This window comes from Diadema setosum, chromosome 16 (genome assembly GCF_964275005.1).
Source record: "Diadema setosum chromosome 16, eeDiaSeto1, whole genome shotgun sequence".
Lineage (NCBI taxonomy): Eukaryota > Metazoa > Echinodermata > Echinoidea > Diadematoida > Diadematidae > Diadema > Diadema setosum.
In genome coordinates, this window is record NC_092700.1 from 33,231,353 (window position 1) to 33,253,362 (window position 22,010).

At 40.5% G+C, this 22,010-nt stretch overlaps 1 protein-coding gene across 2 annotated transcripts in view; it reads left to right on the plus strand.

Annotated features, from left to right (window-relative positions):
- LOC140239905 (RNA-binding protein 38-like) overlaps nt 1-22,010 on the plus strand; it is a 171,231-nt gene that overhangs the window by 96,577 nt on the left and 52,644 nt on the right. Inside the window, exon 4 of one of the 2 annotated variants that reach the window (XM_072319720.1) lies at nt 8,695-8,718. The exons of the other annotated variant lie outside the window; for it this stretch is intronic. Coding sequence (XP_072175821.1) covers nt 8,695-8,718 — 24 coding nt within the window. The remainder of the gene's footprint in view (nt 1-8,694; nt 8,719-22,010) is intronic. 2 annotated transcript variants of the gene reach the window in all.

The window sequence follows — 22,010 nt, forward strand, 5'->3', positions numbered from 1 at the left end:
TAAACGCAGAATATATTGCGTGCCATGCCAAAGGTGCACACTCACAGCATTGGGATAGGGTATGGGAGGCTTGTCTCCACTCCGTTGTACTTTCTTCTGAAAGTCCTTGCTTCTGCCGGAGATATTTGGCAGTTATGCCATTGGCCACTCCTTATCTGTGATTTTATGTGCGTTGCCCGGCTGTGGTTTTAATCAAGGAGTTATTCCAATCAAACCCATGGTATGTCAATTGAGGAAAATGAAAGTATAGTTTTTTTCCCCTCTCTCTCTAAAGCTTTCTCTTTCTCTGTGTAAATCAAGTGTGGATGGACAATAGTCACTCTCTGGGACGATGTGGGAGAAAGTCATCACATGGTACTCATTGATTGTCCATATATGGCTAGGTCTACATCAGGGGCTGATAGCTAGAGAAAGTAGACCCATAGACCTTATCAGCATAATGGCCCTTCCCAGTATACCCCTACCCCTCCCTTCCCCTCCTCTCCCCTCCCATCGCCTCTTCCCTGGTGCTACTTTACCTCACTGGCACTAGCTTTTTTCTCTCTCACCCTCTATTTTTTTTATCTTCCTTTATCCATCTATATATTGTATCTCTCTTTTTATCCATCTAGCCTACTGACCACCCAACCACAGCCCAGTTGTGTTGCTGCTACGATAATTAAAGATCCTCAAAAGATTTAACCTTACACATTTAAGAATACCAATGTGACTCCAGCTGCATCACAAAGCTTCAGCTACTTGTGCAACATGAACTCATTCACGACTTTGGGATCCTCCTGTACCTTCTATCACAAATAAGCTCCATGGAAAAAGTAAATTTTACGTCACTATAACAATTTCACCAATTTTAACAGCCTGCAGCTGGCAGAATCTTTTCCACAAGAAGTATCAGAGATGGCATTTTTCCCCCATCGGCAATATCATTTTTTTCAGTAAAAGTACTAGTAGTGAATAGTCAGATTTTTATGTGAAATTTCCAGGAGAGACACATTTCTGATGTCACTAATGTACATGTACATTTCTATTTCAAAAGTTGTATACACTAGAGGTGATTTATGTGGAACGTGCTGTATATTCCAGTCAATTTGTATACTTCACTATTACATGTAAATCATATTTTGTGATGCTGCATTCATGTAGAACACATGCATTCTGTTATGTATAAGTACCTTATGTCTGTCAGCAAGCAGATAGTATATTGACCGACCCCTCCCAGATGATATCATATGTGTGCCAGATATCCTGTGTTGTGAATTATTCTTGATGTTAAAGGGCTTCAGCTGTAGGATGTTTTTTTTTCTTCTTCTTTTTAATGTGCAGTTGTCTGTGTTTGCTGGCGAACATGCTGTTTAGATTGAGTGTTTGCTTATGTAGGATTTTGTTGCACCGACAATGTGGATATGAAATCTTGGATCTGTTTTGGCAGGGGCATAATGCTTTAATGTTCCCTGAACCTTGGACTATCATTCATAAACCTGGAAACAATGGGAGTTTAAAGAGAGGGAGGGAGAGAGAGAGGGAGAATACCCTTGTCCCCAATTTGCTCCAGGCATCCTCCGCTCTCAAACTCCGCCCCCCCCCCCCCAACCATCAATGCCTTGAAGTCATGTTTCGGGCATTGTTTGTGATGAAAGACGGTGCGGATTTAGCCATGATCTTCTGGGGCATACGTCAGCCGTCAGCGGTGGGATCCTCGAGTCGGTGCCTCCCATGGGGTGCATGTATAGCATCGGTGTCAAGACCCGTTCACATCTGACTCTTAAAACCTTCTGTCTCTTTCCCACATTTCTTTCATTGATTCCACTCATTTCTGTCTCTTACTATCAGTCTATCTCTTTGCCGTCATCATCTCTGTCATTCGCTCACAGTTCTCTCCATCTCAATTTTGTCAAAAAAAGCGTAATGTTGTATAAGTGGGTTCACTATAAAGGAAAAGATGACATAGTAATTTGAAATCAAAAGCACCGACCTTCGCCCCACTGTTTCATTTCCTGAGTGAAAACAGAAGCATGAGCATAGAATATATTTAAAGGTCCATTCATGCACAAGACATAGTTTAGTCAGGGAGATAGACAATCAAGTCTTGTGAGAGACTGCAAGTGTGTTTAGTTACAGCAATGGGACGTATTTCCCGTGCATATGAATATGATGTAATAGGTAGTGTGCCTTCAAATGTGTGATGAATAGCACAGTGTCTATTCATACAGAAAAAAAAAGGGGGGGGGGGAGAATGAAATGCTGAACAAAAGAAAAAGATTGATGATTTGGGTTTTGCATTAAATTCTTTGTGAAATACGGACACATAGACATGATACACTGCTTGTTGATTTTATATAGGCTTGTAGACTTGAAATAATCTGTAATATGATCTCTTTTTATTGAATATATAACTCAAGAAAGATTATAGAAAATGATACTCATTTGGCCTGATTGAGAAAGAAAAGAGTGAATCTTCATTAGTTCTGCACTGGTTGTCCCAGCTTGACGTACATACTATGCATCAGTTCACTTTAGACAGTGTAATTAATCATGTCAAATTATGGACTATACACAACATTATAATCGCTTCTTGTGAATATGATACAATCTGGGTGATTTTATGGATGTCATTTGTACCTCAAGTGCCGTATAAAAACAGGATAGCACGTAACAAAAGTGCAGAGGCCATTGACGTTTTCCCAAAAGGGAAATGTTTGAAGTTGGAGGCAGGGGTGAAGGGTTGGGGGGGGGGGGGCGAGGAAGGAGATGAAGGGGTGGGGGTTTGGTGCAGAGGGTAATAACACTTTCATTGGTCTTGTTAATTAGATTCCACTCCATGCATATAAAGCTCGACCTCCAACTCGGTTTCCAATTAGCCTGATGATGCCAGTATCCCCATGAAGTTCAGCCGAGGTCAAAATCAAGGTCAAATTTGAAATGTGAACTGTCGGCGGCTCAGCGAGCGGTGCTGTCAGTGGTATTTATCATTCAGAAATATCAAACAGCTTTTTGACATCGTCAGAAAGAGACAACTTATTTTTTTTTCCCCTCATCTGAGAAGAACTATTGGAGTGGAGAGAAAATGTGTGGCAAAAAAAGAGGAAAGGGAGGGAAAAAACTCAGGAGAACTCGTTCTACCTATACTTAAAACATAAATTCATAATTTTGGCTGGTCTACGTGCCGGTAAGCATGCCGATCTTACATCACTAGGGTGGGTGGAGCCTATAGTTGTATTATTGTACCTCGGCGCGGGAGACCTGTGGAGCCAAAAGGAAAAAAAAAAAAAAAAAACAGAGAAAAGAGGACCGAATCGGGAACATTCCTTATTGTCTTTCACCTTGTCATCCCGCGGCAGAAGTTGTTTAGACGTGGCATAAACGATGGTCCCGTCTCGCTGACAAATGAATGGTCCCATTAAGCGATACGAATATGTTCTGTCTGCAAAGATTTGATGTGATCTCCCCCCAGTATTTAGTGTTTTGTTATTGTTGTTTGTACCCTCTTCTCTTTTTCTGTCTTTGAATATGTGAAAGGAATATACATATATGAAAGGAATGCCATTGTTTCAGGTATCCAGGTATGGAGTGATGTTGAAGGAGATGAAAGGTGGGGAAGGAGGTGATGAAATGCCCCAGCGACCGAGCACTTCCCCAGAGATTCGGGGGCACGGGCAGTCAGTGTCAGGTGCGCTTAGAGAGCATCGAGTCTTAGCTGACTGTGGCTACCTTTGCCCCTCGTGATACACACAGAGCCTCCGGTTTTTCCTCTCTTCCGAGCTTGAGGTTGCCGTGGCAACGATTGTGAAGGAATTTCCTCATCTCCCTCTCTCTTTCTGTATCTCTGACTCGTGTGCTTTTTCATCTCATGCTATGTTAGAACATTCATCCCAGAGCTGCATGTGATAGGGGAGGGGCTCGTTTCAAGAGCAGAGCGCATTGATGAGATTGGGGGGGGGGGGGGTGAGGGAAGAGGGTGATGGAATGGGATAATAGGAATTGGGAGTTGAGGTTGTTTTCCTTTCAATTTTTTGCAGAGGTTCTGTTCTGCCCTCTAGCATTGATCTTAATTGCTTGTGATATGTCAACATGTAGCACCCTTGTCACATCCAGAAACCACTCTTCTTGGACTGGTGATAATTTGTCTCCTCTTTTTTGGCATTTATCATTCTCTCTCTCTCTCTCTCTTTCTTTCTCTCTCTTTCTTGCTAGGATGAAAATGATATGCCTTATACCTCATCATCGGTAGCAAACGACCAATATGTGAATTCTTTGGTTGCCTTGTGGACATCGTGGCTGATGTTTCATATATTTTTGTTGAACTGCAGTAGCATTTATCATTTTAGTAAGAGCATAAATATGTATAAATACAAAGAAAAAGAAATTAACACTTTGTTACGACATATTTTACGAAAGATGACATCTCATGATCACTGCTACCAAACAAATAATGTACCCAGTTTTATCTCTTTCGTAACTTAACCCAAACTATTTCAACCAGTCATTGACAAGTGCCTTCTGACATGTACAGTCCCATATAGTGTTAATCGTGTTGTAGACACAGCAAACAAATCAGCTTCTTTATATTGAAAAAGGCAGACACAATTTATGAAATTAACGTTCATATCACAGACCTATGTTAGCAGTCCGGTTGATATCCTTGCCTTATTGGTTTGTACCCTCTGTAGTCATGTGGCATAAATAGTCATGTGACATAAATAGTCATGTGGCATAAATAGTCATGTGACTCAGATAGTCATGTGACATAAATAGTCATGTGGCACAAGAATCCGAAGTCGTCATGCAGGGTGCAAGTGTGGCAAGATTCAAGCTGTTTTGTGGCGGTGAAATTCCTCTGCTGTACACTATGTCATGTTTTGCCGATGCCTTTTTTTTTTTTTTTTCTGGCTGTGTGGGGATGCGACTCAGTGTGAAGATAATTCTTCCGGTATGAGGAGAATCCCCCAAGTCTCCAGTCTGTGTCTGTTGCAAATGTTCAAACTTTGGGTCGGTGGGAGCAAGGAGCTTCTGAAGCTCCTTGGTGGGAGCTGATGTTTGTGGCTGTCTCGATGCAGACGTATATCATAGCTCGGTGTAACTTGTGTGTTTTTGATGTGTGTGTGTATTTTTATCTCTATCTTTTCTGCGTCAAAATGCTCAGGATGAAGTAGTGGCGGGTTATAGCTCTGGCAATTTTTGGGATGAGGTGTGAGGACGCATCAATGACACCATCCGCATTGAGGGATTTTTCTAGTATGCTCAACTTACCATGGGCTTTGTAGCGTGGTCTTTCTTTTTGCTCTCGATGTCTGGTATGAAAATATCGCTTCAAGGCTCTTTGCTGGTTCACACGCACTCTCGCCTGGCAGTAAATTAGTCTTTCTGTACTATTGCCAGATCCACTGTATATTTACCCATCACAACTGGCTGTAGTCTAGTGATCAAATACCAATGAAGCAAAATAAAAAAGACAAAATTCAAATACAAAATATTGCAAAACTACACATTAGATAATGGGGCATCATCATTTCAAAAGAAGCTGTCATGGTTAGTATGTGGAAATTTGTAGAACATAGAAGATCAATGTGTTTGACTTTCTTACATGATATGTACCTGTGTATGAATGTTTGTTCTAAAAAATCTTTGTGTTGTGTTTAATATCAGTAGCAAGCTTCAAAATTTGTATATATTCAGGCAACATGGACATTCTGTATGTCTTGGGTTTATTAATGAATGGGATTGCAAGCATGAGAAAAGATCAGTTTGCGTTTTAATAGTAGCTTGTAGAAGAAGTGAAATCCAAATTTTCATTTTTCATAAATAGCAGACTGTACTAGGTTTATACACCCCCTTTTTATCCCTTTGCTTGGCTTACAGTGGCTATATCTTGCGCCATACGTACACTATATATATATAAACAAACCTTGGCAAAATGCACGCTTTTGTATCGTGCACATTAGTATGTCATTTGTGTGTCACACGGCCCGAATGTGCTCCCAATCCTGGAGTATGATTCACGAAATTCTCCCCTGACCTTCAAAGCTATAGATCATCCTCCCATCTATATTACTTGGAGGAGGGAGGGAGGGAGGGAGGGGGAGAGGGGGGACTAGAAGAGGGCTTTGGGAAGAGGAGCTCACAAATTCACTAAACAAGTCGGCAGCCATTCTTTTTTTTTTCTCCCCGCTGCCTCTCTGTGGGTTTGATAGTGGTTTGTGGAGCCATGGAGCAGAGGTGTCATCATAGCAATGCTCCTGCATCTATGTAGATTTATATTTAAAAGCAATCAGTTGTTGGTTTGTTTGATTTTATCTGTATTGTCACTGACAGGATCTTATATGTGTGCTGGGATTTTTTATTCTCTCACACATGTGGAACCGCCTTCCTAGCTTCATTTGAGAATTATAATCTGCCTGGGTTGTTGGTTGTCTTTTTTATCTTTTGTCCTTTAAAAAAAAAAAAAATGTTGTTAGCAAAAGACCCATTTCTCATTTCCCATAAAGCTACCGACAGTCTCTGTCAAACATACAGAGGCAGCTATGTATATATGTTGCTGAGGCCCCCCCCCCCCCCCCCCCCCCCCCGGCCATTTTCTCCCCTGACGTTGGCATTTGCATGTTTATTTCTGGGAAGCAGCCTGTACAAGACATCTGTAGGAAAATGTCGCATCACGGAATGGCCGGATGCGCAGGAATTTGGAGTTAGCCTGACGACCGCCCCTGTGTCCCACGCATATAAATGCAGTACAACCTATCCAAATTCTCACACATTTTCATAGACTAATTTTTTTTTTCACTTGTTTTCTTTTGCTTTTGTCTACCTACTCTGGCTGTATAAGTGCCCGCCTACAGTTTGGGGATCATTTGTTTTTCTCTGCCGTGAATTATGCCAAAGAGAAAAAGTGGTGAGGTCAGACTATTAGGTCACCAGAAAGATGAAGAGAGGGAACATGAGGGAAGATGCTAAAAAGAGCATGATGAAACACACGCACACAAAATGCAAGATGCGTGGAGCATGATTCATCCAATTTTTCTTCAATGTTTAAAATGCATGCATTGTAAATCACTGCACCTTGGTGAATGCCTGTGTGAATGTAAGGTTCTATATCTCTGCAACCCCCCCCCCCCAAACACACACTAATTTAGCAAGCAGTTATGATGCACTCATTTCCTTGGACGGGGATCATATCGCGGTATGGGACTGTTCCCATAGCAACTTGCACGTTAAGGACTGCATCATTATCATCATCATCATCATCCATGTTGTACCTCAATGTTGCCTCATTTGCCATCTGTGGAACATTAATGTACAATGCATGTCATAAGTTGACAAACGATACAGGGCAAGAATTTCTTCCCGTATCTGCCATGTTAGGGTCAAGAAAATATGCGCATATCGACTTCAGGTAGAGATGTCTTCCTGTACGGAATCCCCCCCCCCCCCCCACCACTTCCCCAGTGAAAAATGTAGATAAGAAATGTTCATTCCAAACTTGACATCAAAACATGCCTCCCCGTGGGTCTGATTTGATAGGCTTCACTGCTGTGCATCCCCCGTCTCTATTTTCCCTTGCTACTTTTTTCTTCATTGTTTTCCCTGATTGAAATGACTCTGTTGCATGATAAGATTTATGAATTCTCAATGCCATTTTTGCTACCGCAATCTCGCAGTACCCTGTGGCATTTCATCTCATTTTTTTTTTTACACACTGTATTGTATAAAATGTATAATGAAGAATTTTCTTAGTAACGTATCATCAAAGTTATTCAAGTGCCTTGTGTCCCTGTTATCATTAATCAGTCTAGATGTAAAATTGAAAGTGTTTTGTTCTTTCATAGCTGTACTTCTTTTCAAGTATTGACTTGCTTTGCTTTAACAATATCAATCATGATTTATTGTGTCTTGAAAGTCCAAAGACCATCCTCACTTTATTTGCAGTGGTGGATGAGGATCCCATGCCACAGCTCTTGTCAGTGCGCTAAATGGAGTGCAGTCGAGCACGGCATGCATTGTGCGAGAAGAACTGGTCGACATCGGGGCTCGGTTTTTAGAAAGAATGCCATTGTGCCTCGCAAATTATCGTAGGGAGTCTCGGATATTGTCTTCAGAAACGTTTGCGGGATTGGACCTGAATGAGCCAATTTTCTGTGATGTTTCTTTTCGACAGGCCTAGGCTTTTGTAGGAGGATACAAACCGTTGAAGCTGTACACATTGTCTTTTGTAGACCCTTTATATGATTCGCTAACTACTGTACCTGCTACCAGTATAATGAATTCCTATGGTGTTTTGTTTGTTTGTTTTTTCACCATTCAAGGCATCACTGAACATCAGTATTTGTTCTGCTTAGTAGTTGAATCGGTAGCATCCTAAAGAATACTAACATGTGTCCAAGCACCACTGAAAGTTTGGTATGCCGTCGTCGTCGGGGGTGGACGCTATAAGGATGTGCGATTTCACACTGCGCTGCTCCAATTCTTCGACGTACCACTCGCGTTTACTCGCTTGACTAGCGAGCAGTGATACGGTGAGGGGAGATAATCAATGCGCTCTCCAGCACCTGGGGTTAAAACCACAAGCCCGTGCCCTGTTGTTTTGCATCTCGGAATTGGCCCTATCATTGTTCCGTTTTCTCCAAGATGAGACATGTATTGATCTAGGGTTAGAGACGCACCCCATCTAATGCCTCTCTCTCTATTTCCCCCTTGGTCTATATACAGCGAGGGCCAGCAGAGTCAGTTAAGGTGAGTGGATACCTGCCCCATACCCCCAAACTTACCCCCCTCCCCTCCCCCTTTTGAAGTGCTCAGTGTTGTGATTTTCCTTTATCTAGCTTCCTTACTCTCTACACTCTTCTCTTTCTATTGTTTGTCTTCTCATCAAGCTGTACTCCTTTGCCAGTTGACTTCTTCCATTTTTTTGGCTGGGAGGTGTTTTAATATCACTGACTCCTGCTTTATCCTTTGTGTGAATTTTCTTTAAACACCATTATTTTTTTTTAATTTGTTTGTTTGTTTTCTACACCCAGCGTGCTCATGAGAATTCATTCAAGCCACAAAGCAACCAATCAGAGTTGAGCTACTTACTAGTCATAAGTGGTTAGTGGTAAAATATCATTCAAACTTTACCTTTTTTTTGGCCAATCTCTCCCTGCCACAGGAGCCAGAAATTTTCGTGTTTCCATGGGATTTTTATCATTTTGCTTTTTCTGTGTTTTTGTTCGAACAGCTCATCAAATTAATGTGTGGCTTGCACTATAGAATTCCATTGGTTTTTGTGTGCCTTGTGTAGCTTGTCATGGGGAGGGGTGGGGGATGGCATTCTGTAAATATAGATAGTGTTAAATTGCTATGGCACTGTTGTGTAAGTTTCCTGTATCATATAAATTTTAAATCATCTCATACACACTCTCTCAGGCAAAATATGATGAACAAGAAATGTGTAATTTCCGCAGTTTCTTTTTTACCTCATGTTGGATGTCGTACCAATTTGTTATGCTGCTTTTATAGGGCTATGGCAATTCTGTTTGCAAGCTTTGGTTCAGTTAAGTTTTATGAGATTGTCTTGATTTCTGCAAACCAAAAGAGGGGTGTGGATTACCCCAGCCAGTGGAAAGTAACCCTTAGTGTGTACATATGTAGGTGTGTCTGTGTGTTTGTGTAACCCCTGTTTCCCATCCGTTTTTCGTGGCGATCATGGGCAACACCATTTTGAGTATCTTTCTAGTGCCTTCTTTTTCTCTGTGTGACATGAATAAATAAACATGACTGCCATAACATTTACACCAAACTTCTGATAGCAAGACATCTTCAAGTTATCCCTTCTGCCTCAAAGTCACAGATTTAGACAAAAGAAAAGGAAACAAACAAACAAACACCATGCAGCTTCTTTCTCTTGTAAAATATCCTCCTTTCTTTCATTCCTGTTTAATCCCTGGTTGCTGTGCTTTTCTTTTCTTTTTAAAGCTACCATAACTATAGACTTAGGTGTTTGATTAAGTTTTGAAGTATCATATTATCATTATTATTTGTTGTTGTTGTTGAGGTAGAGGGGGAGCAGGATCTTAGTGAGATGATAATTTCCCAATCAGGAGTTCAATTAATATGATGCAAACCACTATCGAATTGTCGTTTTTACACTACGAGGATTAATTGTTGTTTTACATACAGGCTTGTTTCTACTAGTGGTCATTAAGGCAGATATTTTCCTGAAAAAAAAAGACAAAAATATAATGTATACACAAAGTTCAGTACCTGCATTTGAAGCAGGTGGAAAAATTGTAGAAAAATTGTAGAAAGATTGTAGAAACAAATGAAGCAAAAATTTCAACAAAAGGCAGTATTGCTCAGGTATAAATGACAATGGGGTACCAGATCTTATATGCAACATGTCATCTCAGGTGGCATAATTGAGAAGTACATGCCTAAGCATAAATCTTTTGTTCCTTCTTTGCTAGTCTCTCTAATAAGTGATTAACCTTTTGAAATTATCGTATTTGATGTTGAAAGATGCATGCTGATGCAGAAGTTAGCTCTCAGTATAAACATAATCACTGGCTCACTCACATAAGGCGTGTCTTCATCAGCCCGAAGTTCAAACTAGCGGGACATTTTGCGGTCTAAGAAAATAGCCCGATACAGCGAATGTGCGTCTTCATCAGCTCGAACAGCCTGCTTCGGGAAATTAGTCCGAAAATTGACGCATGCGCACTTTGCAATATTACTCTGCCTGGCTCGCGGTTCGAAAGTGGATTTCCCCGCTCAAAATCTCCTATATCACCGTATGTACGATTCTACAACCAGGGAGGTGAGCAGTACAGCAAATTCTCCCCAAAGGGATATTAATAACGCTACTCTTTCTTCTGTCCAGTGAGGCATCTTATATGAAATTAACGAATTGCAATGTTTAAACAAATCCAAAATGCACACAATCTGCAAGAATCTTCAGCTAAGGTATGAATAGGAGTGGACCAGAAGAAGAAGTTTACCAAAAACAAACAAACAAACAAAAAAAAACAAAAAAATAAACCAGCTAGCATGCAAGGCACTGAGTTTTAATAGGGAGGTGAGAGAAATAACCTCCCTGGTTTTAAAGATGACAACAACAGTAGGCCTATAGTACACACATGTGATCCTTGAATACACCGTGCGTGTATGTACTATACACAATCACTAGCTGCTTGTACATGCGCTTTCCATTGCCAGCTGGCGAACCAGAAGGGTGGAGGGATCGAGAAAATTTCGGGCTGATGGAAGCACCCAAGATAGCGCGCTATTTCACGAATTAGCGCTCTAGTTGACGAACTAGACCAAGATTTTGGGGAAATCTTCCGATCAAATAGCGCGCTATCTGCGTCTTCACTACACAGATAGCGCGCTATTTTGACATCGGACTAGTTTGGTAACCGCAAGATAGCGCGCTATCTTGAAACTTCGGGCTGATGAAGACACGCCTCTTGTGTGTTTTGCTGTGTGGAATTGTTTCCTTAAAAAAAAAAAAAGTGATAAGAAATGTCTTATTGGATTTATGACCATTTGCATTGAAACTGTTGTACTGTTTGAAAAGAGCACTGTAGCACTGTGTATACCGTAGGAATACCAAAAGGACTTGAGTGCTGAGAAAAGGATGTTTTGGCAGAAATGTCAAGTTATTTTCTTTGTTTGTCATTTGTGGTAATTAAATCAGAACTTTATAAGATGTCAAATGTTGGTATATTATCATAAATATCACAGTGTTGTTGCATATGGTAGTCTGTTATGACGATGGTTAGATTATCGTTTGGTTCTGTTGAGAACAGTAAGGGTATTTATCACATTCAAAGTCTTGGTGCTGTTCCATTCTTGCACATGGCTTAAAGTGTATTTTGTACGAGGTATTCAAGATAATCGCAGCTGGCGGTAGAGGTACAATGCAAGAAGCGTATTGAGTTCACCAACCAATTTGATTGGGGTCTGTAGTGATATGGCATCTTCTGCAATGAAACAAAGTTTATGAGTGGAAGGCAGTAAATGAGAGAAATTAATGTGGGGGTCATCTGGTACATAAACTGTCAAATTATGTCATTGTTTATTCTCTGGTAAAGTATAGCCTGAGTATTGAGAGGCTAAAGCAGAAGGTGATATCTACTCATCAAATGTATGTTGTAAAAGTATATCTATTATTTACGCAGTCCAGACATTTATGATGCACATACGTACAAGTATATACATTCTCTTGGAGCGTCCGAACCAAGCGAGGTCATATCATGGTTACGTATATTGTATTCATGCATGTGCTTGGACGGTGTGATTGAGTATACTTTAGAAGTCGAACAATTTGAAGTTTGTGATGGGAAATATAGCGATTGAAGTTTGTTCTCATCATGCAGCTGTGGTAATCGTAAAATGTTTACACCTTGCCACTGTTTACGATGTCAGATACTTCACCCTCTTTCATGCTCTGTAGACTGTATGTTACTGTGATATTTATGATTGTAACCAGCCAGAGCAAATAGACGTCCCGTCATGCGGAGGGTCATTAGAGTCACTTATGAAATCAATTGGAGTGTAGGTGTCAGGGCGTAAATGCTGCGGTCATAAATGTCGCGGTCGTACGTCTTCCAGATGGTCCTGGGCTTCAGGGGCAGCATTTCAGCCGGACGATTCAAATGTCAGGTTTGTGGTGACCAGGTCTTCTCAAGTTTGATCAATTTTACCGCATCTCATGGTACAGTTTGCTCGAGCGTACAGTATATGTACACAAATAATGTTCTGTAGTTGTTATAAATGTCCATTTTATCATCAGTTGATTTACGATGCCAATAAGCGCTGCTTTGACCTTTTTTCTATAATTTGTAAACTGAGGTCACTCACAGTTATGAAGGAAAAACAAACATGAGACACATGTATTTGGGATATATCACTTGTCTGTTCTTCTCATATGAAGTTGGGCCTATGCTTTTGCAGGGTAGTTCAAGCTGTACGCTTTGCGAAAAGAGGTTTTGCCTCGTGTACATGCTCATGTGCACTTTTGACGTCATTCTCAATGCAAAAAGTCCTACCGAGTTCAGAAAGCTGACTTGATGAAGGCTTAAAGCAGACAGTACAATACTGCCTAGCAAACACACTCCAGTAACTCCAATGCCCACACACAAAAGATTTTCCCAAAATTATATTCCCTGCAGTTTTTACCTCCCCTCCCCCCCCCCCCCCCATAGGTTCTCCATTCACAAGTTCGGATCATTACCCTCCTTTTGTGAAAAGCGTGTAGTATATTGTAATCAGGCGGCAATTATCTCACCCCCCATCCTACTCACTCCCTCTCTCTCTCTCTCCCTTTCTCTCTCTCCTTGTCCCTGCCTTGTTATCTTCTTCTCTTTCTTCTTCTCTCTCCCTTTGTAAACATATATATGACTTCTCTCCCATTTTACTGCTAAAAGAATTAACCCCAAAGCCAGGGGCAACTATTTTGGCCACTCTCTAGGACACGAATCTCCATTGCATTTGGGCTTTTCTGTTTGAGATTTGCTGGAGAAGACACAACATCAATGTTGCCATTGTTCTGTTTTTCAAGAATAAGTAATGCTACAAAAATAATGAGAGGAAATCCAGTCTTGTGGAATAAGTGACCAGCTCGCTTGCTTCTGTACCAGAAGTTCTCGTACGATGCCCACTATTTTGGCTGGTCCCAAAGACATGCCAAGAACTCTTTTGTGCTGCCCAGCTAAGCTCGTCGAATATTGTAGTACGGATTGTGTGGGTATCCAGGGGCAATAATTAAGCGGACATTATCAAGGTCTCCTAATTGCCACTAATTGAGTATTTACGGAGTGTTTGGAGGGGGGGGGGCCGAATGGTGTGGATCGTTTGCCAAGCAAGCACTCGGGTTGAAGTGAGGGAAACAAATGATGGGGCATTAGGTGAGCGGATGTGTTTTTGTCTCTAAACAAGAGGAGAAATTCAGAGAATTGACTTTTTTGTTGTGCTTACTAGTGTGTGATGACGTGAGGCTGATAGGCACAGAGTTATATAATAGCCAGTCCTCGGGCGCTGGACCAATGTTATTCAAATCGCGATTATCACTGGGTGTTCCTCTTGTTTTCATTCAGAGATATTACCACAAGTTAAAGTTTGGTGCAGTTTTTGCAAAGTGGTTCTCTTTCCTACAAAATAATCTGTGAAAAAAAATCTGTTTAATGATGTCATTAGTTACAGCACCCTCTCTTTAGGATCTTGTTTTTGCAGTGTCCAGTCGATAAGCTCTCATTAAATCTTAACCCGTTGAGGACGAGTCCCAAATATACTCGGGCAGGTGTCTATGGGAATGCATGATGTAGCAAAATCAGTCCTTAACAGGTAAAGAACTACTTACCCTCTAAATGTCAGTCATTCGTTCACCTGTAATAGATAATACTTGAGTAGTATAATACAAGATTTGTTTTTCCAGTGGCACGAACCTGTATTAAAAAAAAAAAAGCAGAGATAGATATATCATTATGAATGTAGTCAAAAATATAGAATTACAAAACAGTTTAGTTAATATGTGGCTGTAACACAGTAAGTAGTTGTCCTTGGTGGATTTTTATTGTTAGAGGCTCACTTTCTTTGTAAACTGTAAATTTTGCTCATAAAATGTAGGACACACCTGCTAGAATTTCAAAAGAAAACGAAGGATTCAGACACAGAATGCATTGATTCATATCAAAACAAGCTTGTTGAAATGTTTATTCTGTGACGGGGAGTCTGAAGGTTGAATGTCAAGTTGCTGGAACCATGCAATACTCTCAATGGCTCAGAAATTAAGCAAGGCTTGATTTAGACAGCACATGCTCCCTAATGGAAAACAAATTTTGACATAAATAGGAGAGGGATCATATCAAAACAAGACATGAATTATGTTGCTATAAAAATAACACCAAAGTGGCGTGCCAAATAGACTGGAAAGGAGTATTTACTGGGAATCACATATGTTTGTGTGTATGCATATGTTTGTCTTTTTATGTATATGTTTGCATATGAATATATAAATACATTTCTATATATTTCAAGGCTGGTGTTGATGTGGGCATAATGTCCCCCAATGGATCCCAAATCTGTATCACAAGAGATAAATAAGTCATGTATATACCAGCGGATGTGTGTCAAACCCCGTTTTTCCACCACCACCGGCAGCAGACAAACGAGAGAGATGGGGCGGTGGATGATAGATGGCTCACTACTGCGCAGGGGGCACCGGTGGGTGAGAAGCAGGTGACAATCCTGCCCTCTTCACAAAGTCAAGGGAATACACGGCTAGTCTTGACATTCTAGACCCACAATACCTGTTTTTGTTGTATTTTCTCCAAAGTCTGCCTATATTGAACAAGTCTGCGACTAAATACTGATAAAAGCATTGTGGTCTCTTTGGGGGTACCAAATTCAGCCTATTGTCTGCTATTTCATACAGTTGTTTTGGAATGCCTAAGTACCTACTCACCAAAGTCTCCATCTGTGTAGATAAATGCTTTCACCCTTGAAGTCCTGATGGTCCAGATATTTAAAGTCATATTGTAGCATTTGTTCAGTCTAAATCATTTTGATAATAAGTTTGTTATGGATTCATGAGCTTTAAGTTGTCAGAGGGCATACTTTTTTTTTCCATAATAACACCATCAACTTAAGGCATCAAAGAGATACATTAATTGAGGATTTTAGAGTCTTGTATGGGATGGGTTAAACATGGGTGATAATGAGTGCCACATGGTTTTATTCTCTGAAAGGTACGAAGCATTTCTTTGAATATCAATCATGTGCCAACCATGAGCCGAAATGAGCCAAAATTGGATCAAGGGCAGGGACTAGATAATAGCCATGGAAAATAATTTATTAACTTTAAACGGTTGGTTGAGCTATCATCAAATTGAATTTCTGTCGGGTGACAAAATTGAACTGATCTTTTAGTGTGCACTCAGAGAAAAGCTGGTTTGAAATGATGATGATTTCGAGCAGTTTTTAAAGAAACAATGCATTTTCATGCTCGTCCACAGCGTTCCTGGTTGCCAGTCAATTTGTGTGAAACGAAAGAAGTGTAGCTATATAGGAGAAGAGATAACTCCACTCTGCTGAGTGTTATTGTTAGGGGGTGATAAAGACCAAACAAGAGTGCCTTGCGTGAAACTTTACGTCAATTATTCCTTCACTCACGCGGGCACGTAGGCAACATTCATCATTACTTAAATGGCTGGAGACAGGAGGAGAGGGATACCCTTGCATCTCTTAAAAACAGAGGGGACGGATAATGAGAGAGAGGAGTGGAGGAGAGAGATAGAGGAAAATTAATAAATCATGAAAAGATGGAATAAATGATACATGCTTGTTGACAAGGAAATGAAAAGTTATGTACAGATTTTGCGTGATTTATTTGGGAGAAGTCCCATAAAAAAAAAAGAGACGGATCCGAACCGAGTCTGTCTCTAAAATGTTGCGTGTTGTGACTTGCTGGGGAGAGGGCTCTGTAAATGTCATGAAAATGTATCCGCGCGAGATACATCGATTGTAGCGGGTACACAATCTGGATGAGAGAGGTTGCTGATCGTGCTTGATGGTTTTGAGGAGGGGGGGGGATGTTTGTTCATAAACTGTAATACAGATGATACCGTGGTATTGTTAGGTTAATAACTGCATTGTACCGCTTCTCTTTGTGTAATGATTACAGCTGAAGTGGGATGTTGTGTACATGCAAGAAGAGAGAAAAATGAAAAGGGATGTATAAAGATGGCAGTCTGTCAATTAAAGGGGGGGGGGAGGGAGAGTGAGGGAAGGAGAGAGGAATAGAGATGGCGAGTGAGAAATTGTGTGTAAATTAGGCAAGAAGTAAGATTACAATGATCTATTAGCTTCCAGCTTTATTACCGTCTGAACTCATTTAGGCCCCACGCCTTTCATAGCAACCTCTTTTATTGGTTCCTGGTCCTTACTACCCTACCTCTAAAATCGCACGCCTGTGGACTTAACAGCTTGGAAATTAAAGACCCATAGTAGTCATGAGAAATACAACAAAGAGGGAGAAAAATAGAGACTGAAAAAAGAAAGAAAGAAGACTCAGGAAAACTAGAGAGAAGGACTTGTCAGTGTACTATGGACAAACAGAGATAGACACGGAAGCCCTCTATAGACAAGACATTTACAGACATACCACAGTGGTGGAAAGAAAGAAGTGCTAATGCCCAAAATACACGGAGCTCTTTGCTCTGTGCAATCTCTTAGACAAACACTTTGTTTGCGGAAAAAGTGTACAGCAAGTGTATATCATCTACGTGTTCTGCCCTCGGCTTCTAGTGTTTTGCTCCGGGATGAAGCCAGGATGTAATTTTGGAAGAGAAAACTTTGTCCAGTGCAATGATGGTAGTATACATGAGGAGGAGGGTATGAGACAGGAGTCAGGTATCATCGAAGCAGAGCTGAGAAACTGGGACCAGTTGATCTAGTTTGATCAATCTACATCCATCATGATGTAAACCACCACCTACGCAAATCTTGAGGGTCATTTGCAGTGCAAACTCTTACGGGATACCAGAATCTTAAGAGAAGCAGGTTTAAAGATATAGGACGATTGGTCTGCATATATGAGTAGGACAGTGGTTCGAGAGATTCATTTTAATAGAGAAGTGAAGGTTAATGGTTATCTCAAGGGGTAAAGATTTTACATTGAGACATTCCCCAGTTTCTCTGCCTAGGTGTTCTGAGAACGAAGGAAACAAAAAACAAAAAACAAAACAAAAAACGGTAGACTAAAGAGAAAAAACGAATCTAGAAAGTTGAAGGTCGCATGATTATCCCCGAAGCAGGAGAACTGCCACCGCGAGTTTGAAATACGCTCAAAACGGACAGATGCCATGATCCAACTTGATCTGCCTAAATCACTCATGTTCATGTAAACAAAAGATGATAACCTTTTTTTTTGTGTGTGTGTGTGTCTCAAAATCTGAGCTGATGAATGTTAAATTCGTCTTAGAGATAACTTCAGGACATTAGATAACTCGTCTGATGATGTGGGCGCATACTCTTTTTTGAGTCTTTTACTTTATAATTTGCCTATTGTCATGTTTGCAGAACTGTTTTGTTTTTATACTAAAAACTTTCATCGGTTGGGGATGACAATGATTTTGTTTTTGTTGCTGCAAATGTCATTTCACACAACTCCATTATTCTCTGAATTTCAAATAGTTTTGGTTATCATATTCCCCAAATATATATATATTGTCCAACTCTCTCTTTCACCCCTTAAATCCTCATCAGAGCAGACCACACTGTCCATGCACAGAACAAAAATGACTGTGGCATCATGGGAGTTGAGTGAAACTGTGAATCTAAAATGCTCCAGTGACTTGGCAGAGTATGTTAGCTTTGCTTTGTTTTGCTGTGTTTTCATTGTGATTGTAGGTATTGCAGCACATATTATGCCACCCTCCTGATATTTGTGTTTGAGCATCAGCTCTACCCATAGACACATACAGAAGATTTCCTTGAATACTCTTTTTCTCTGTCAACCTTTATCTTTATTGAAGACATGCAAGACTTTGAACAGGTCAAATTCATTTAGGGAATCTTCAAGACATTGGATATTGTCAACCACAAAAATTTGACAAACCTTTAAACAAGAAGAGATTGAAAAAGTGAGAGAGAGAAAAAAAAAATCAGACCGACAAGTACGCAGTCTACCCCCTCAAAGTGCTATAGACCCACTTCGCTAAAATGGCTGCTTTGGTTTCCGCTGCCAAACGAAAACACTGTGTAAATACCCGGTTTCCACCTCCCCAAGAGCTCTCAGCTGATGCCTATTTCAAGGATGCCACAGCATGGTGGGGGCGGGGCGGAGTGGAAAAAAGGGGGTCAGTCACCAACGGACCTGACCTGTCTGACGAGTAGCACATTACATGTTCATCTCACCCCTTTTTACTCGAGTCCTCTCGAGAAGAAGAAGAGGTGTGTAGTGATGTCCTCCACATCATGTTTTCACTTATGTTGAGAGTGGGTTTTTCAGTCCAAGAGTAAAGAGAAGGGGGGGGGGGGGGGAAGGATCGAGGGGGTGAGGAAAGAACTTTAGTAGAGAGATGGAGCTAGAAGGAGGGGCTTGGAGAGAATGAATTTAGAGAACAAGGTCTTAGAGAATCGGGGAAGATAGAAGAGATGGTGCAAGAAAGAGAGTGAGATTGATCAACAGGCTGGAGAACATACATGTAGTTTTCAAGAATCGTGGTAGGTAGAGAACGATGCAGAAAGAAAGAAAAATATTGAGAAGAAAGAAAAATACTGAGAAGAAAGAGCAAATCAGAACAGGAAAGAGTTACAGAAATGGAAAGTGAATACTAGAGTAGATGGCACAGTATAAAGAGAAGTATGAATATTACAGTTTAAGAAAGATATATGATAACATAGAAAGGGACAGACAGATATATAGACAGAGATAGAGACAGACAGACAGACAGGATTTATATGGAGTTATATGTGATGAATAAGATTCCTGCTCAGAAATCTCTTGGTTTTTTTTTTCGAGGACAGTTGCCGTTTTATTGACCGGTCACTTTCTTGTGTTTGCTTACAACGCTACTGTGACAGTCTTAACCTGTTTGTGTGCACATTCAATGAGAGGAGTCCTGGTGACATTACAAAAATAGAAACTTCTCCACAAACAATCTGCAGCCGGAGACTGCTTTAGAGGTAGAAAGGCATATCTCCACATACTTTGGTGTTAAGGCCGTTTTTGCTCTCAGCTGATGATGGTGTCCGCTGTTCCAAATCTATACCTGGAGCAGTTTGAAACCCAGTGCCATCAAATTGTCTGTATAAGATGCATCTATTCACTTTTAATAGCATAATCGTGTCTTTCACGTTCAAACACGTATTACATTTGTATGATTTCCACTTTGTTGCTGGAATGTGGCATCCTGTACATTTTGTTAAGATATTGTGTAGATTCAGGGATGTAGCAATTATTGTGATGTACAAAAGTAGCAATTAAGTGTTTGCAATATGATATGATTTGCAGCGATACGCTACAAAGATATTCTTAGATTTTACATTTACATTGTAGGCTCGAAAGTATGTTGCAATGTTACACAAAAGTCCACGCAAAGTGTGCAATGCCTTCACAGGAAATGAGGATGTTTGTGAGAAAACTTATATTCTGAAGAATATTGAGCACATTGTGAACGGCATATTGACTCTGACAGTATAGGAGACACTTTTAGCTACATGTATGCCAACCAATCTCAGGTGATCATACCATTCTACCCCCCCCCCCCATGCAAAGATGGAAAATGTTCGGAAAGTTATTTGTTGCAAGCGGCAAACATCGATCATCTGTATGACATATGGAATGTGGGGCATGTATGAGTAACGGCCTCTGGGCCATCCTACGTACTAGTATATGATCCAACGTCCTCCTGGTGATATGTTGCACATGTGTGTGTTTGTGTGTGTGTGTGTTTGCTTGCGTAAGTGTGTGTGTTTGCCGATCCTTACTGACAGCCGAGAACAACGGCATTCCATGGACCTTGTCTCGTTGTCTCCTGATTAACTGCTCCATTCAGCTTCTCAGCTTGTGGGACAATACATCACCTAAAAATAATGTCTGGGACCACAAGACTTGCTACTCAGATCCATTTCACATCTGCAGTTAAACCTATGCCCTTTGTATGCGTGGTATATATGATAATTTACATTCTGTTCAAGAATTGTTACATGTCTTGGCCAAGCAGTACTATAATAATGCCATCTCTTACAGAAAAGCTAATCCAAAAAAGTGGCACAGGTGGCATGATGTTTACAATTTTTTCCTTGTTGAGCATTACCAGAATCCCTTTTCTGTAACAAAATCAATGTAACTTCCCTTTGATACTCTGAAATAAAAATGGAAGTCAAAAAATGTTGCAAGAATCAGGTGAGAATTCCGCTTGTAACACTAGTCTCGTACTTTATTCCTCAGTTTACACCTTGTAATCATTTACAGTAGTGATTGATTTGCAGAATATGGGCTTTTTTGTTGTTGTTGTTTTTCCATTCCTATGTCTTTTCCCATTCTCAAAAGTTATCAGTAAACCCAGTGGCCTAGCTAAGAGATGATTAATATGTGCGGGTAAGACCATTGTTAGCACCTTCTTTCAAAGAGAGTCAGGGTTTTTATTACCCTTGGCCTTCGTCGTTTTGTCTAAAATGTAAATCATTTCTTTTCATGCAACATGCACTTGTTTGTTAAACCCTCTGTCTGCTTTGAGTACCAAATCTGCACAGAGAACTGCCCTAGCATTGTAAGCAATGTTCAAAGTCCCCGGCTCAGAAAGGTTAAAGAGCCATTTCCAATTGTGCCAAAGGAGCCGGTTAACACCAAATTCAGTGTGTGCACAACCTCTTTTGCATTGGAGACGATCAGTTGCTGTGCCAAGACGCTGAATTGTTTTGCTGTGAGCGCACATTTATGTGATTCCAGTGGATTTCTGACGTTAACTTGACTTTATAGGTCTCCTAGAGTCTGTTGTCCTAGTCAGTGTAATCATTTTTCATTATTTACTGAGAAGAACACAGTCAGTCCCTTGTACCGGCTGGAAAAGTATTAGGTTTGCGCTTGTCAATTTTCTTGGAAATCATCCAGCGTTTGTATGTCTTCGTAATTTTCAGACTAATGGAAAATATGGACAACGTTTGCAAATGTGAAGTTGTCAAAAGATTGATTTTCAAGTGTGAATAGGTCCAGGACACCCTGAGTGTGGAGAAGTGTATTAATGTCTCTTCTTCTGCTCCTGTTTCTCTACTTTTTTTCCTCCCCTTGAAATTGATGGGTCAGAAAAGCCCCCACTCCAGCTAAGTCCCTTGTTTGAACACAGGAAGAGTTGTTAGTTATAGGAGAATCTTTGGAGTGAACTTGTTTGCATATGGGATATATTTCTCTGACAGGTTACTGAGTTTTTTTTTTTTTTTGTTTTTTTTTTTGTTTGGGGGGGGGGGGGTGATGGTCTACTGAAAATAGACCAGTCCTCTCAAATGTAAGACTTATTTTCTCTCAATTTTCTCTTCTTTTTTGT